Source organism: Gobio gobio, assembly GCF_949357685.1.
Source record: "Gobio gobio genome assembly, chromosome: 20".
Lineage (NCBI taxonomy): Eukaryota > Metazoa > Chordata > Actinopteri > Cypriniformes > Gobionidae > Gobio > Gobio gobio.
Genome location: NC_137113.1, coordinates 20,407,319 through 20,425,940, shown reverse-complemented (window position 1 = coordinate 20,425,940; position 18,622 = coordinate 20,407,319). Strand labels below are relative to the sequence as shown.

Here is an 18,622-nt window from a genome sequence, read left to right as displayed (position 1 = left end):
AACATTGTACATATCATGTAGCCTGTAGTTTGAATTAATAAGTGCTTGTCTTTCCAACAAGAAAAAACTACCTAATAAGTTTTATGTTGCCCTAAAAAGCTTCAAGAGAGACTTTCCTTTTTTCCCCTCCATAAAAACAGGCGTCTAAATCACCTCTAAAGACGGTAAAAGATATGGGAGGTGCTTTTACCACTATTATATATTTTGCGGTATTTGGCCTATCGAAACTAATAAGGCAAATGTTTTCTCGCTGTTTGAACATTCTAATGCCTATCATTTGAAAGGAAACATATAAGTTCATGTTTAAAACTTCGGTCTTACATTGAATATGTGTTTTAATCCATGTTGTGTGCTAGAAAAAGAAAATGGGACATTTTGATGCTTAATTTATTGGGTCGTCACTTTTGTGTATGTGTATGTGAATGCACTAAGAATAATACGTTATCATACTTTGTTAGCAATGTCATTTTGTCAATAAAATGATTGTTTAACAATTACTGTTTATCCTTCTTTATGTGTATGGGCGTCTTCTCAATGAGCCAGATACATTACATTATCAGCTTTATGCTATGAGTTATAAAATAATTTATTTGAGAGACTTCTGCTATATAGCCTATATATTTATTATTGTTACTATTATTATTATTATAATTATTATAAAGGCTATATTTGAATTTCCAACTCTTCACTGCCTCGTTAAGCTGTGCTTCTCAAACGGGCCAGTTTGACATAAAATCTGGCCTATTTTTTATTTTTATTTTATTTAGTAAGCCTATTCATTTTTATTTTATTTTGTAGATCTATGTCTTAGTTTGTCAATCAAAAACTAGGTTATCAAACCTATGTTAGGAAACCACATATTCATACGGTTTGGTAATCACTGAATTAAGTCGCTGAAACACACAAGATTGCTTGGAGAGTCTAACTAAAAAGAAGAAAAAGAAAAACGACGGGAAATATTGACGCTTTGCCATAATTTAGCGCACATCTGTATCCAAATACGACTTGGTGTTAGTGTTCCAATAGCACAGTGTTAAACATTTATGCAGCAAAAAGGCTTTCCGAGATGGGCAGGTGTTTGGTCGTTTTACAGTTCTTCCAGTAGGTGACGCCCTCCGCTAACATGGGATGTGGCGCTCGATGGGGAGGCACCATTGAGTTGAACCTAACGATCATCATTTCGTCATCATTTGTAACCATAGAGCATGAATTACCTCTTGAAGTCATCAGAGAGAATTTACGACTGGTCAACAAAGGCACGTGATGCCCTAACGCTCTCCCATATTTGGCCGCATACATGGCAAAAACGAAGTACAGTGCATTGCTATAATTCATTATTACATCATAAATTGTGCGGCGCTGGATTTTAACGACCAAGATCTACAAATCAAGACATTTTAAAACATCCAAATGAGCTCTTATTTTCTAAACTCGTTCTCAGGGCGCTATCCAAATGGGTCTGACTATCAGTTACTAAATTATGGTACTAACGGCGCTATGAACGCTTCTTACAGGGACTCCACCAGCATGCATTCCGGGTCTTTCGGTTACAACTACAATGGAATAGACCTTAGTGTAAATCGTCCCAACAATGGCCATTTCGGGGCAGTTGGAGATAATTCTCGCTCTTTCCAAAATCCGGGTCAGGAGACCCGGTACAGACAGTCGAGCTGCTCGCTCTCGTCTCCAGATCCCCTGTCTTGTGCCACCAGCGAGACTCTGGAATTGAAGGGTTCATCTCCTCCATCTGATCAGAGCACACCAACCGGCAACAGCAGACTCACCAACAGCAACAATCTCACCAGCAGCAATAGCACACATTTTGCGGACACAGACGAGACCAATGTCTCGTCCGAGACCGAGGAAGGAGCACAGACCACCACCACCACACGTACGCAGAAGCAGGAATCTGTGGCGACCTCGACTACAACACCCAACGACGGTCAAACTCCACAGATATTCCCATGGATGAGGAAGCTGCACATTAACCATGGTATACACATCTCTATTCTTTTTTATTTAGGCATGATCAAATGAAATTTTGATGATAACAGTGTATTAAAGAAGTTGAATTAGACGTGCATTAAATGCATGCTTTTTATGTTCGTTTAGTAGTTTACTAATGTTTGTCTTACAAAAAATAATAATGCTTTGACAGACCATTGATTTCACCTAAGTAGGTTAACAATAACCACTCTATCTGGGAGGTGACTGCATGTAAAATTATTGTGCAGCAGTAAAGCCATAAAATGCAATGGTAGGCTATAAACTACACGTCGCCTTAAATATATAGTCTACTTAGAATCAGCCAGCAAGTGTAACGGACATTTAAGTCCATTTCCGTTTGATGGCTTGGTGATGTTTGCTTATGATCTCTTTGCCCTTGCTTATGCCAGATATGACTGGACCTGATGGAAAACGGGCTCGAACAGCTTACACTCGCTACCAGACGCTCGAGCTGGAGAAAGAGTTCCATTTCAATAGATATCTAACACGCAGGAGGAGAATAGAGATAGCTCACGCTCTCTGCCTCTCTGAGAGGCAAATCAAAATCTGGTTCCAAAATCGCAGGATGAAATGGAAGAAGGACAATAAACTGAAAAGTATGAGTCTCGCTACGGCGGGCAGCGCATTTCAAAATTGAGCATATCACGTCTCATTAATTGGAAAATTCGACTACTGTTACAGCGCTGCACCTTTCAGCTTGTTGATATCACCTGACGACGTGTGATTTCCCCCCCGTGCAACTCAAAATTGTCAGCTCTTGATTATTGTTATCACATATGCTAAACTAGTTACAATTGCCATAAAATGAGTGTGAATGTCAAGTGTGTCAAGTTTATACATTCGTGGAGGAAAGCATGTTCCATGTGAGCTATTCGTGCAACGTATTCTAGACCTGTTACAAGAATTATGTACAGTACAACTCGCACTACCTAACTATCTTAAGTGATAGTGTAAAAAAAGAGAAACTTTTGTTGTATCCTTGAACTTGTATTGAAACGTTATGTATTATTCACGCAACATGCTATATTCTTGTTATGTGCCGGGCTTTTTAATATCTCGTAGATGATACCTGCGAGAAAAATAATCTTTTCGCACTTACATTTGTGTACTTAGGCTGCAGCACAAGATTACTTTGGGCTCGTGAGATGTCCAAGGAAGAATGTCTTTATACAGTAGTGACCAATATGTTATTTGTAGTGCACAATGTGAGTTATGAACGTTCTGTGTTAAAAGTTGGAGAAAAATGTTTTGTCAATGACATGTTGATGGTATCTCTGCCAATTTTTTTTTTTTTTTGTATTTGTGTCTAAACTGAAAATGAGTTGATCCAAAAAGAAAAAATAAAGTTTTCTCAGTCATACATCAAAGTCTCTTTTTGTCTATAGGCCTGTTTGGTTAGTCAACCAAACGTTGGACAATGCATTACATTGGCAAGTTCTCATTTCACCCAGTTCATCGCCTGATATTTCACACTTTAAAGAATTAATTTTCTCTTAAATGAAATCACCATTGTGCATTTAGGCTAATTTAAATTAAGCTAGAGCCTAGTGTTACTGTTAATATGTCCTGTAGCATATAAAACAACGAATAGCCTAGTCCTTTTAGTTTTTGCTGCGCTCTGCGAGGAAACTTTGGATCTCGGTTCAGAATATGGCTTCTAAAATGCCAATATTCAAACTCAGCACTTGTGTGTCAGCACAACAACTCAACCCCTCAACTTATCAACGATATTTTAACGGTTATTTTAACAACATTATTTGTATGAAACGCAGCTGACAAATCATCTACTTTGACTTATTTTCTTCTGAAGTCCAGTCCATAACACCAACATGTAGCTCTTGGTAGCTCTAAAAAAGTCACGTGAGGTCCATAAAGTTAGTTTTATGGTTTTAGGGGGGTTGACAATGTGCTACATAATTCACATTCTTGAATGTAACTGACTGTTTAACTGCTTCAGCGGGATTCTAAAGGTTGTGGGCAGCATGCGGAGTCTTCTCAAACCGGACAGTCGTATATCCCATGACTAGGCTGTCAACAATGATTTTCATAATATTTCTGCTGGATGTGAAAAGATAAGATGTCTTCTCTGTAGTTCTCAAGTAAGTCTTTTCCTTGATGACCGTTCTTTTAATTAATTGTTTTCAAAGAACACGCATTTTAGCCAATTTAAATTTTAGTTTAAAGATTTATTAAAGTCCGAGAATGCAGACTTTGTTAGGTTTAAATATTATTTAATGGTAGAAAATGCATTTGTAAACCATGGTGAATTTTGACTCGGTCAAACAAAATGTCATTAACTTTATGTGTGGCTGCATGCATAATAAGTGCAAGGTTTGACCGGTTGAAATTTGTAGGCCCTATTTGCGAAGCTATTTATTTTGCGTCGAATATGGAATATATTTTATCCTTATATTTTCTTTAATAGCTACCTGAAGAGATAAATCAAAAAATTATTTCACTCTTACAACATTTAAAAAATCTACTTCAATGCAGAGAAAGTTCACATAGTAGGTAGCCTACATTTATTGTTGGTATTCTATATTCCAAAAGCAACCTGAAAATGTTGATATTTTTGTTCTACCCTCTTTGGTGTATTTGCACATTATTGTATGCTTGGACTTTCTAAATAGGTGCAACATTTTGGAAATGAGGTTTGTAGTGTTTGTTTTTTAAAGATACTAGGATGAATGTGAGGATGTAACTACGATTTTCTCGTGATAGAAACGGTTCCTCGATTCATAACTATTAAAGTCCCATTTTACCACTATAATGTGTTTTGCATATTGATAGGGGTAATCTGGGCGCTGTTCTCATCAATTATTCATTGAGAAGGGATCACTCCGAGGTCAGGAGACGAGAGTGGTACACATGCCTTCCGAGAGAAGCACAAGGTCCATGCCAAACTGACTAGATGGTAATCCTTCGCAGTTTTGGAATACATTTCATCCAACAGTCAGTAGGCTACTGTCTAATTATCTTAAAGGCATTTTTGTACTGAAACGAAATTTTTGAGAGGGAAATAGTTTTTGGAAGAGTTCAAGTTGAGTAGTCGACGCAACGCTAAACAGATTAGATTATTTCAAAAGTTATGTTATTGTGAATTTTGCCGTGCTTGATTCATAAATAAAAGCAATGTCTCTAAACGTTTATTTTGTTGCTATTTAGATTGATGTAATGTTGCTTCATCACCAGCAGGGCCCGCCTCACACCGAACTCCTGATCGGCTTTAACTCATTCTGCATAGCGGGACATTCTGATGCTTCAGTTTTTCCCCATTAAAACAAAATTATATTTAGGGTTCAAAATTTAAAATACAAAAAAATGGAAAGCTTTCTCGATGCGGCTTTTTCAATTTTTCTTGTGTTGCTTCTTGGTGAGTGACCCACCCAGGTTTAAACAACATTGTTAAATAGCTCATTAAATAAACAACGAGGAAGGGTACTAATCATAAAACAGCAATGGGACCTAGTGATAAAAAACGAATCGCTTTATGGTAGAAATATTAAGTGTGGAAATGTGCAAATATCAAAATATTTAAAAATATAAAAATATTTTTTTAAAGAAAACATACTGTGAGAGTGCGTGTGGCATGGTGAAAGATCAGAGTTCATGCTGAGGTCACTCATCCAGCTCTGTTCTGAGATGGCACCATTCACAGCTTTTGTGGCAATGCCAAAACATAAATAAAAATTGGGAGCAGTGACTGATGTAAAACTATATAAAATGATTGTATGATGTAGCTATTTGAAGGTATGCTATTTTTTTGTTCCGAAATAATATATAAATAACCATACTGCTATGTTGTCATTTAAAATATATATTTTTTTATAGTTATAAAAGTCCAATTGAATTAAAATAAGAATTATTGGGGAATATTTAATTAGTGGTCTGTTTTAGTGGTTTGTACTCGGTGGTAGTGCGATAACACGTTCAGGAAAGCACTAATCGAAGTGTGCAGCAGCAGGATTGTCTAATGAAGTTGATAAACGATATTTCGCTTAAGGTTATCTTGAATTTTTCATCTTTAATCGATCGTTATGCGCCCAATAGGTTCTGTGATGTCTCCAATGAAGCTGTTGGAAGCTAGTCCTACAGAGACACACGAAATGAAAGTCCGAAAGAAAAAAGCCATATGCTTAATACGTGCAATTTTACAAATGGATTTACAATGTGAAATGTATGTTTACTGGAGGCAAAGAATGTAGAGACATCGAGAAACAAGACGGGGACCACCGTTTGTGCAAAAGAGTGAGGGACAGAGTAAGTTTACCTCTTTACATGATCTCAGCATTTTATTAAATAAGCAATGAATTACATTAGCGTGATAGCTTTTGAATTTTGATTTTGAAAGCTGCTAAATTAATATAACTAAGATAGTAGGCTGTGTTTGAATAGTACTATGTTGTATTAGAAATATTGAGGTAAGCTATAAGGGAAAGTTAATAGCAAATATCTAAAAACAACAACAACATGTGATATAATAGATGGAAAGTTAAGTGCTCAAATGACAGTTGTTGTTGTTGTTGGGTTCAACAAATTTACAATAAAAGAGTAACATTTGTTTAAAGCTTAACAAATACCGATGATGTCTGTCATCTATATATACCCTGTAGATCCGAATTTGTGTGAATAAAAAGTCGCAAATTCGTGTCTTGGGGAATATGTAGTTGACATAAACACGACGCCATAGTGGAATAGTGGATACTTTTTTGTCTCCTGCATACTGCTTTTGTGTGTGTGTGTGTGTGTGTGTGTGTGTGTGTGTGTGTGTGTGTGTGTGTGTGTGTGTGTGTGTGTGTGTGTGTGTGTGCATTTGATTATTAGATAAAACAAAAAACAAAAAACTAAACACGATGTGAAGATTTTGTAAATTAGACACCTGATGGCGCTACATCATTTGTCATATGGTGATAAATGCCTGCCTTATAGAACGTGAGACATTTTTGAGCATATGTACCATTTAAAAATCCTGCAGGATCATTCATGTTGAGTTTTTGGTCACCACTTTGTTTTTAACCCTCTTCGCAGTATGAAACTCTCTAAAATGTTTTTTTTTTTTTTTTTTCGAGACAGACAATGCTATTTTTCTGTATTTTTCAGATGTCAAGCAAAAATCTATCATAATGCACAGAGGCTCCTAGCAATTTACATAAGAATAATCCAATAATCGACATTGTAATATACTAGGATATGACAAACTGCTACTCATCAATGTCTTATTATGCTAATTAAACCTGATTTTATTTTCCTTTATTTTTCTAGCAACAAGTGTATCACAATGAGGCTGCGTGTGAGTTTCCCACGTGTTATTCATCAAATGGACAGTCTGCAGACAATTAAGAAGGAACATGACAAGAAACAGGTAACCTAATTTTACATCAGGAAATACTGTCAGATGTCAACTGAATTTACCTTTGCTTTTAGATTACATAATGAGGAAGTCAGAGCCTATCCGTAGAGTGCTGTGGGGTTAGCCTACTATTTTTGCTAAACGTACTTGCCTGACTAAAATAGGCTTCTAACTCTCAAAATAGACTTCTATCTCTCAAAACAGGCTTCTGAAACAAAGAGTAGCTAATTCACTTTGAATAGCAAAGAGGTGGATTAAAGTAAAGTGAAAAGATACTGGTTCCACATCCCTTATTTGTCATGTCACGTGATTCATTAAATAATTAATGAAGAGGCTGCAGAGCAGAAAGGCAACGCAGCCTATTCGTCAAGACTGGCTTTTCGCCGAGCTAACTTGAGTGAGTTTGGGAGACATTTCTTGAGGCTTTCCCCTCGCAAGAAGCTATCCTCATTGCTGTGAACAGTGAAGAGGGAGAATGTAGGAGCAACCGCACAGCATAAGCACCACACATTGTGAGTAAGCCTTTAGATCTAAAGCTTGTAGATACATGCTATGCTACTGTAGTTCTGCAGACTTGAAGAGAACATGTTATGGCCAATACCGAGAAGCATATTTTTTACACTGCTCTCGGAAAAAATCCGTTAATTCAAATATCATTGTATGAAAACACCCTGTTCAGTCTGTGATGACAGTTAAAATATTACAAAGCAAATACTTCGTGTCTCTCAAACATATTTGTTCACTGGCGAAAAAATGTGTTTCATGTTACATTTTCTTCTTTAAGTGCCAGTATCCATACGTTTACTCGTATAATGTATGTAGACATACACTCAAAAAAAAAAAAAGGTCCTATATGGCACTAAAAGTGGTTCTTCGTCGTAATCATAGAGGAACCACTTTTGGTGCTATATAGCACCATATCTTAACATGTTCTGGATATGGTAGCGGTGCTATAGCACCTTAGTCAGTGGTGCTATATAGCGCCTTAGCAAAAGAACCGCTGAAGAACCTCTGAAGCACCAAAATTGGTGCTAATACAGCACTTAAAAATGTTTTAGTGCCATATAGAATCTTTTTTTTTAGAGTGTAGCCTGTATGTCTCTTTTATTTCATAGGCTTTACAATTATACAGACTACGCCCATATAAATGTTTGCCTACAAGTTAGTTAATCTCGACGATTAATGTATTAAAGTGGCCGATATGTGTTGTAGTGCTAGGCGGTTAAGGATATCAATAAAACAGTTAAGGTTATATTGCTAAGGCCTCGATTGGTTCGTTTGATGGTGACTATAACCAGTTTAGGCCATCTATGACGAATCCACTACAGTGAGACATCATGAGCAAAGTAATGGAACACTAGAGATCAACTTGAGAGATCAAAGGCCCCCGGACCTTTGGGGAATTGATCGCAGAACCATCCCAAGACAGCGGCACTCTCTCATCTTCAACATCACTAATTACAATATCATGCACGAATAATTCGAAACAGATGTCCCCTTTACAACCATTTTATGGTAAAGATGTTAGCTGACATATTGGAGCACCTAAAACATTTTTTTTCTTTCTTTTGATGGTTCACGCGTTATTTGAGTGTTTTCAGACTCAGGACCCTTCTGCAGAGAAAACGTTATTACCAATGATACGCAGCATCTGCATTAACATTTGTATACTGTAATTTAGCTGCTAAAACTTACACGAGCTATAACGTCCCGGACATTTAATTAATTATAATTGGCTCCTCAATAAACAACAACAACAAAAAAAAAAACCCTTAAACATTTGCTTATCTCACTAACTTACACGAGACACTATCAGCTTATTTAATTGAAAATAACACACACATCTCTTCATTGGTTTGTGGTAAACGTTCTTGATCGTTTGGTATGCACACCACGTCAATACTGCTTCAGAGCAACATCCTGATCTTGCTTAATTTTTGTTTGTTTCGCAGTTCAATTTATATCGATTGCTAACTCCGAGAGACATCCTTCTTTGCCTCCATCAGCTTTTACATTCAAGACATCTGTAATCCTCTCAGAAGAGGAAAATTTCCTTTCAGGAGCCCGATTCGCCTTAGACAGAGCATGTATAATATAACGCATTTTTGTTTGGTTATGACGTGTTCTTAGTGCTAATTTCACCGGGGTCTTTTGCTGATTTCACCCATATATTTGATAGGCTACAATCGATCCTTTGGCTTTTATCATAGGTAAGCATTTATTGCATTTTTATCGTCACATCATGAAGAGGAACATATTTTTATTTATATTACACACAGGCCTAGCCTATAAATAAATAAGACATAACTCATATTCAGTGACACATACAGCAGTACTTCGGAGTGAAGCTGAAATCATTATTGTTTTCATCAAGGATTTTTTTTTTTTTAAATGTGGACTTCCAGTGAAGCCTGTGCACTTGCTATATTTAATAACAAATATTTCTCTGATTTGTGACTCTACGAAATCAAGCTGCTGAAGAATAAGCTCGCAGTTTGTGAATGAGGATCTGTCTGTGTGATTAATCGCTCTAGTACTTTGGCTAAGGTTCAAGACGAGTTCACTGGGCTTTGTGCGTTGTTCTAAACCACTGCACACTCCCCTTCCCATTGTTTTACCCAACTAGTCTCTTTCTTCGTTATTGTATTATGATTTTATCGTCCCAGTCACGATTAAAAATTAATATATTCATAATTTCAAAGAGCCACCATCTTCTTATTTTAAATGCTTCAGCTTTTATTTTCCATAACCATACATGTCATCAGAACCATTTATATGGTTTAAGTGATTTTAAATTGAGATCTTGCTGTACTTACATTCGGGATAATTAATTCAAGAGCATTATTATTTTGCCCTGATTCACGATGAACGATTTTCCAAACGTTGTTTTTTCTGATTGAATTACCTTAATTTTTATCATAGAAAAAGACAGACGATATAACACTCCAGCAATACAAAGATCAGATATTCCAGAAGAATTTATAGGCTACTGTAGGTCAGATAAAACGAGAATATGAAGTGCATATGTTTTCTTTTATTTTTGATAGCCTATACAAGATACTTGTTCCGCTAAATAGGCTGGACTTTATCTTTTCTCAAATCTGTAGAATTATTTCGACACCCATACTTTTACCAGCATACCTGCAAGCTGAAAAAAAAAAAAAAAAAAAAAAAAAAAAAAACTCAAATATTTTAAAGACATTTTTCTCACGTAGGCTATTTTGAATATTTTAATGCTATTTGTGTATATATTTAGCACATTTCTTTGGCACAGTGTCAGCTACAATTGTTTTAAAATATTTTTCTTTTACATTTAATTTATTCTGAGTTTGTGATTTGTTCCCATTGCATAACAAGGTGCATTTTTTAAATAATATGCATCGTATATCATGAAGCCAAAAAAGATTATTGCTATTTGTTACATTAGCCTATGCATTTTTGTCAGCAGCACAGTGAGATATTCTGGTTTCTGGCAGTGCATACTCCGCAAAATAGACACTATTCATATCTTCTTTTCCATTTAGTTGCGATGATGGATTCATGTTCTCTGACTCACACCGTGTTGCTCTGACCCTGCAGGTCATCTTCCAGCGGGCCTCCGGAATCATACTGTCACATGACACGAGAGGCCAGAGTTTTTCGAAACCCCCAGAAAGGACCGACATAACTGATGAAAGCCATCCAGAAAATGCAGATAACGAACAACAATAACGTCTGTCTAACAACGTCGCGGAATTATTTACAACAATGTCGTTATGCATTTGAACGTAATGACAATATTCATCACACCTAATATATTGGGTCAGCGACCGCTAAGGACGAACTTGCACAGTGAGATGGAATACAGAACGAGATAAAGAGGACGTTAAAACGAGAGGAAAAAAACAATAGATGTTGTACACCATCCTCAATCAAGACAGTAGCCTAACTCGTCAGTGTTCCTTCCTGCAAACTGCCGGAGATAACTTTAGGAATCAACAAGTTCTCACTGTATTACCAACCCACATTTTCGGATGACAGGATTCAAGCAAATGACAAAGAGGAGCGCGGCGTTATTTGGTGGTGGTGAGTAAATAGGCCCACAGTTCGAAAATCTAAATGAAATTAAACAGCCTAGCATAAATAATGAGGCAAGAGAATTTTGGCATAGCCAAATCTTTACTAAAATCATATCGCCTTCACAGACAATGTCTGTGACTGTGTTCGCTGTTATTCAAATATTGTTAATGCGAGTTTTATCCAAATGTAGTAATTGGTTCAAATCCAATTAATATGAAGTATCCCAGCAAACATTGGTCCGACGGCAACGTCGTGTCCCTGGCCAAAAATAGTCGCGGTAGGACGGCATAAATCGGTAAAAGTATGTAACACAGAACATTCTTAAAAATGCACTCAGATACATTTGTACCTGTCTACAGTTCTCTCCGGTTGCATGTATAATAGTTACTTTGACTTTTAGCTATGTGTAGTTCAATATATACCCTGTTGTGAATCCGTCGTAAGAGGACGTCACTATGGTGACGTCTTTTACACGTGCATTTATAGTCCATGATGACCCTCTATGAAATCATTGTGAAATATGCAGAAGCTGCTTACACCTTGCATGGTTAATACTGCAATAATTAATTTAAGTGCCCCAAGTAGTTTTTAAGAGGTTGTGAATAGACGTCCACTGACGTCCCGTACACGTCCAGTCAAGACCCATAAAAAAAACCTTTATGAAATACAAGATTTAGCCTATATTTAATTTATTTTGAATATAGGCTAAATATATTTAAAATCACAAAGTGCTCTGTGTGGTTAAGTGATTGTGAACCCACTGCATTTTAGTCATTATTTCAACCCGTTTTATGTATTCGTTGTTATTATTTTTATGGAATGTAGCCTATGCATATGTAAAACAGTAATATATCCTATAACCATTAAGTCTGACTTGAACTGTGCTGCCAAGATGTAGTAACAAAAGATATTAATAAATCTAGCGATATTTCAAAATCCCGCGATATTATAGATTATCTCGCGAGATAGCGTTCCGTTCTCCAGTTCCTGTCTACATTACAACCACGAGGAGAAGAGGACTTGCGGAGAGAGTTTGATATATTATTAAAAATCTACTGTTGGGTAAGTACATTTTGTAGTATTTGATAAATTTACTTGAGTTTTACTTGTTTAACATGAAGGAACCGAAAGAAATGAGGCCCACGTTGTCAACAGAGAATTACTTGAGTTTTGGCTAATTAGCTAGTAGGCTAAACGTTACTTTCAACTTAAACACGTTTAATTATACAGCACAAGTTATTACTGTAACCTATTAATGTAGCCTTTTGAGAGTTTCTTTCAGAAAGTAATGCTTCCATCCCCCACTAACACCCATTTAGAGCAGAACATCTTTTATAGAGTAAAATAAAATGTAATGCATGTTGATTACATTTTTCTTATGTTTAACTCATGATTCATTCATCTTGTTGCATGTTTTTATTTATTTTTTATTGAGCTGTGAGATCATTTTTGCAATACATTTTGAAAATAAGTGCATGTCATTTACCTCAAATTTTTCCTATTATTTTAAAAATAAATATATTCTCTTCCCTCAGATGCTGTGAATAGGTGGACTCTGAGATTGATGCAGCAATAGCAGAACACCTGAATCACTCTCCAGGAAGAGCTGTTGGTGATGGTTACAAAAAATTACAAACAAAATAACTACTTTAATGTGTTTAAGGGATAGTTCCCCCAAAAATGAAAATTGTTGTCATTTACTCACCCTCGTGTTTCAAACCTGTATACCTTTCTATGTTCTGCTGAACAAAAAGATGTCTAACCCTTGTTTAACCCTCTTAATTTGGGAATTAAGAGGGACTCCACAGACCCCAGGCAACAAAATGTAATTTTATAAACTATGTTTATTAATGTTTTTACTCAACATCTGTGCAGTTTTTGGAGAATTTATAATAATTGTTAAATTTATATAAATAAATTAAAACACAAAATCAGTTTATGTAAAATTCACTTTATAAAAGACCCAAAATTCTAACTTTCATTCGTGGGGATAACATGGATAATTTGACATTGTTTAGTGTAAGATTTTTGCCCATCCTTTGGAAAATACAGTTTTATAATAATAATAATAAAAAAAAGAATTTTACCAGTAAATGGCTGCAAAGCTCCACTATTTGCTTACTATGTGACTGACTGAAAGACATTTTTCACAAGTATCTTACAGTTGGATTCATATCTAAATGTTATGAAATCACAATTATAACAATTAAAATTAATTAATTTAGTCAAAGTTTAGTATTTTTTTTGTACTGAATTTTTTTTCAATGTTACATTATGATTAGAATCAAACCAGAGTCTTTAGAATTTATCATTTTATTTCAAACATCTGATTTTCTTATAATTCTACAAATTGAATGTACACTTCAGTTACTAACTGTAACAGAACAAAAATTTACAGAAATTAAGTTATTACATATTGAGTAAACAATACACAACATGAACATCAAAATGCTATGAACTGAACAGCAATAACAAATTGAACAAATATTCCTGTATGTGTGTGTTTGAGCATGATCATTTTGCATTGTGGATGTTTTATGCATTGTTGGAAGTGTGCCACTTCATTTCTGTATGCATGTTCTGTTGTTTTTGAGGATGAAATTTGTTCTAAGCAGCCTGAGTGTGACTTTTTTTTGTCACATGAACATAAAAACAGATATCAATCCAATTAATTGTTTTTATTTGTAGATTTAGAGAGTGTTGACAACCGTACAAAGGGAACTTTTTATTTGAGCAAACGTCCATTGGGGTCAGAAAAGACCCTTGAAGAATGTTTGTAACCAAGTAGTTCTCACCTCCCATTAACTACCATAATCATTTTTCCCTACAATGGTAGTTAATGGGAGGCGAGACCTGCTTGGTTACAAAAGAATTTTAAAACATCTTTGTGTTCAGCAGAACATAGAAATGTGGAATGTATAGGTTTGAAACGTGAGGGTGAGTAAATTAATTTTAATTTTTGGGTGAACTATCCCTTTATATAATGATAATTCAGTATTTTGTAATTGTTATTTTAGTTTGGTTAATGGATGTTAAACATTAATGAAAGAAGAAAATCTGTGGCTGTTCAAAAAAATAAAATGTTTTGCTAAATCAGAACATGCTTCTTTTTGCTTATGTCCACAAATGTGTTCTTGTTTGTGATGTACACGTGATTAAAACGTTTCATGGACGTTCAGGTCTGACTGGACCGATTTTGAACCTTTTTAGAACCTGTCAAAATGTGAAAACCAAGACATAATTGATTGCATTTTACGATGTTACACAATGGGTGTGTGATTATTTTATATACACACTTAAATTATGCAGCAACACATTTAAACATCCAGAAGACGACACATTTAAACATCCAGAAGACGACGCATTTAGACGTCCAGGGGCGCGCAGAAAAGACGTGGTATTCACGGCCAGATGACGTCGAAGACGTCCGTTCAACTTTCATTTTGGAACTATTTTTCAACCATGACGGGACGTGTCGGAGGGACGTCTTTTCAACGGTCATTAAACGTCATAATGTTTGCTGGGATCCTCTTTAACAGCTCAGGAGCGACAAGAAAACCCCGCTGGGATTCATTGTATCAAAAAGAGCACGCACTGCTATACAAGTGACCAGCTGTAGAGCCTGAGAAGCTCCACTTCAACCCTTCAACCCACAAATGTGTGCAAGCGGAGACGTGTGGAAATACCCAGTTTACTAAAACCTAGAGGACAATGATAATCTGGTTTCAGAACCGGAGGATGAGTCAAAAAAAGATTGAAGGTTGAAAAGACTGTCCCTCGTTGCTATAGCTGGACCATCTCCGATCTACAGCCCAAGCTGCCTAACACCACCGTCTTTGTGTAACTGCGAGATATTTATTTATTCATGGCATTTACAGTGCCTCAGGTAAAAAGTCCTCCCGCAAATATAGCCAGGTATGCTTATCCAATCTATATACATTAATGGATAGCATTCTCTGAACAACTGCAAAACTATTCTGGCTGGTTCCCCAGAGCGTTGCTTAATAAAGTCCCCCTTCAAATGATTAAATGCCAGTTTCATGTAATATTTCCAAAATTGATTTTTAATGGTAAATAAGTATTATATGCTAGCTAATGTACTTGATTGATTTAATAACGTCATTGGGGTTAATAGTTCAAATTATTATGTGAAAATGAAAAGTGCTATGAATTTTCATTTTAGTGCGTGTTAGCCTATAGCCTAGCCCAAATTCATTTTGGCCTATTGCTTCTGATAAGTTAAATTCAATGTTCTCGCGATGTTCATTTGAGATGTAGGCTAATCATCAGTTTATCTGGGACAATTTACAGCTCTTAGCCTATTAATAATTTTCTATATTCTGGAGAATGTTTGTCACATGCACTAGAAATAATTTGTTTTTGTTTCATTAAAGTCGAAATAACAGGGATTTATCTCTTATGTTTTTCTTTTAGGAAAGAATCCTATAAATCATGATCATGATCTACATGCTTATGAGCAAAATAGACTTATTCTAGCGTCATAACAACCTTTCATTAATGGGAGATTATAAGCATGCTTTTAAAAAGTAGGATGGCTTTCTTTGAGAGAAGCCATTCTCTGTAGGCTATTGGTGTAGCCTAGAAGTTAATTCAATCCAGTTAAACAAGGAACTTAAATTTGAAAATAGCACTAGAAACTCCCTAGGGAAAAGATAAAAAAGCACACACAAAGGCGGACTGCGGACTATTTCAAGTCAATGGTCTACGTATTAGATATGATGAATTTTTAGGGCCTGTTAGTGTTTATTTATAGCTTGCAACTTCAGTTGTCCTCGCCGTCACGAATACAATATTAATGCAGGCTACTTATAATTGCTTTGCTCGCTTTAATTCACATTAGATCTACATTGCCGGTTTATCAGATTGATGGGTGTATTCGATTGATGTGTTTGTCATGTAAATACGAATCGTTTGATGGACACCTGCAACGCCCAGAGTGCTACCGCAGGTCGCACACTATTGGTGCAAAATTAGTCACATGATCTGTCACTTAACTGATATGAGCTCGGATAGAACTTTGTGTGGTTTGACATAGTGCTTAGAGGTTGTAGGGGCACTGGGACCACACATCAGCGTATATTGACCCTGCTTAATCAATTTTGCTTGGTCAGTCAACAATGAATTCCTACTTAGATTATACGATTTATAACCGTGGTGCTAACACTTACAGTTCGAAGGTTGGCTGTTTTTCTATGGAACAAGAATACTTGCCAAGTGCTTGTGCAAGTAGTACAAATAGTTACATTCCCGAGGGACGGCCAGTCGGAGGAAACACCTTTACACCGGCATCGCACGAAACTCATGGCACACCTTATGCACAACTTCAGTCGCAGCCATACCACATCAATATGGATATGGGAAAAACTGGACACACCAATTTCTGCAAGCAACCCCGACCTCCTCTCTCGGACTATGGGCATCAGCACGTTCTCACTCAAACAGATGACCACATGCGCCTCCAGTCCCCTGCATTTCCTGTGGTGAATATGGGATCCAACATTGGAACTTACAGTGAATCTAACTGCAGGCCTGGCTCGGTCTCTGCGAGCCATTATCAGTCGTTTCCCTATGGAGAGCATGAACCACACGGCTATGGCTCGTTCAGCAAGTACCAGGTCTCTCCTGACAGTGACAGCGACTCCAAGACGAACATCAAGCAAGCCCCAACGTTTGACTGGATGAAAGTCAAGAGGAACCCCCCTAAAACAGGTGAGTTTAGAGTAATTACAGCTGCTATAAATATTAGCCGAATGTTCTGTCATGTTAAAATGTTGTCAAATTATGTTTCTAATCTGTCTTTTTTTCATTCATTCTTTTGTCTAAAGTCGCCGATTATGGGATCCACGGCCAACAGAACATAATACGCACCAATTTTACCACCAAGCAGCTCACCGAACTTGAGAAGGAGTTTCACTTCAACAAGTATCTGACCAGGGCGCGCAGAGTGGAGGTGGCCGCCACGCTCGAACTGAACGAAACGCAGGTTAAAATTTGGTTTCAGAATCGCAGGATGAAACAAAAGAAGCGCGAGAAGGAAGGAACTGTCCCAATAATTAAACGGGCGACTCTTTGCTCTTCTGGTCAAAGCGCAGACAACTCAAACAGCTCATCCCCGGGTGCTTCGCCTACCTCAGACACTTCCACTACTATTTGAAGCTAAACGTGCCTTTGTGGCAAACGAACTTATGTTTGAACACTGTGCTGTGGAGAACTACCTAACTTATTCTGCTGTCGTAGATAAAGCATTGTGCTAGTGTGTGGAAGTGTGTTTTATATAGCATATAAAACGCAAAGTAATCAATTTTGCTGCATTGGAGCTTCTGAATTCACGGTTCAAAATGCATTAACAGGGTATATGCTAATAGCCAAAAGCAAGACTTTTAAATGTTCCTTTTTTTCTGCCATCAGGTTGATATCTTATTTTGCACTACATATTCATTCCTCTGTTGAAAGAGAGAAAAAAAAGTTTATGTATTTAGAAAACAACCTGGCCTGTGACTGTGATTTAAATAAATATTTTATTTTTCTGAAATATGTTTGATTTATAATTTAATCCGATTTAAATCAATTTATTGATTTTCTTTTAATTAAAAGGCTCTTCATGATGTTTGTAAGATTGTGTCCTTTGTCCAAGGATGTTGCAATACAATGGACCTAATTTAAATCAGTGTTGCTCTAGTCTGTATAGTTTGACAAGAGGAATGTTGCATTACACACCGGGTGGCTTCCTATGACCTTTTCACCTTTTTGTGCCTCCAAGCTCTCTAAACATGTAAACACTCCTTGGTGCTCAGAATAACACTCACTGTCTATATTTGAGGTTTCAATCCTACTTGTCATAGCCCAACAATACGGCAGGTAAAGAAAAGTATCTGACTTTTAGCGGAGTAAGACCCTTTCTAACCCCAAGTCATTATGATATTTCATAAGTCCCTTTTTATCGCATTTGTTCATTCTTAGACAAGGCCAGAAAGAAGAGGGATCGATTTAAATAAATAAATGGCCTGGTTTCACAGACAGGGCTTAGATTAAGTCAGGATTAGGCCTCAGTTCAAACCTCGTTTTTAAACACGCCTTAGAAAAAAGCATTAGTGTGCGTCTTGAGGCAAAACAATGGCATTGACAGTTTTTAAGATCTGTCAGTGCAAGTAACTTTCAGTTAACACCTCAAACATGCATTTTAGT

The 18,622-nt window shown here is 36.5% G+C and overlaps 2 protein-coding genes and 1 long non-coding RNA gene across 3 annotated transcripts; all 3 read left to right on the top strand.

The window, feature by feature from the left end:
• Positions 1-1,410: 1,410 nt before the first annotated feature.
• On the top strand, positions 1,411-2,644 carry hoxb5b (homeobox B5b; the record flags this gene model as incomplete). Its single annotated transcript, XM_079845929.1, has 2 exons — positions 1,411-1,993; positions 2,397-2,644. 2 exons carry the CDS (start codon positions 1,411-1,413, stop codon positions 2,642-2,644), a joined length of 831 nt encoding a protein of 276 aa, XP_079702055.1.
• Positions 2,645-12,366: 9,722 nt separating this feature from the next.
• LOC307117068 lies at positions 12,367-14,515 on the top strand. Its single transcript, XR_013815405.1, has 2 exons — positions 12,367-12,478; positions 12,952-14,515. It is a non-coding gene; the product is annotated as an uncharacterized lncRNA (long non-coding RNA).
• Positions 14,516-16,319: 1,804 nt separating this feature from the next.
• Positions 16,320-18,040, top strand: hoxb1b (homeobox B1b). Its single transcript, XM_079845899.1, has 2 exons — positions 16,320-17,146; positions 17,263-18,040. Exons 1-2 carry the CDS (start codon positions 16,555-16,557, stop codon positions 17,589-17,591), a joined length of 921 nt encoding a protein of 306 aa, XP_079702025.1. The 5' UTR covers positions 16,320-16,554; the 3' UTR covers positions 17,592-18,040.
• Positions 18,041-18,622: the final 582 nt, after the last annotated feature.

Excerpts from the sequence above, each read along its gene's own strand:
- hoxb1b (XM_079845899.1), top strand. The coding sequence starts at position 16,555 with ATGAATTCCTACTTAGATTATACGATTTATAACCGTGGTGCTAACACT. Across the intron at positions 17,147-17,262 it reads GAGGAACCCCCCTAAAACAG|TCGCCGATTATGGGATCCAC; the intron begins GTGAGTTTAGAG and ends TTTTGTCTAAAG.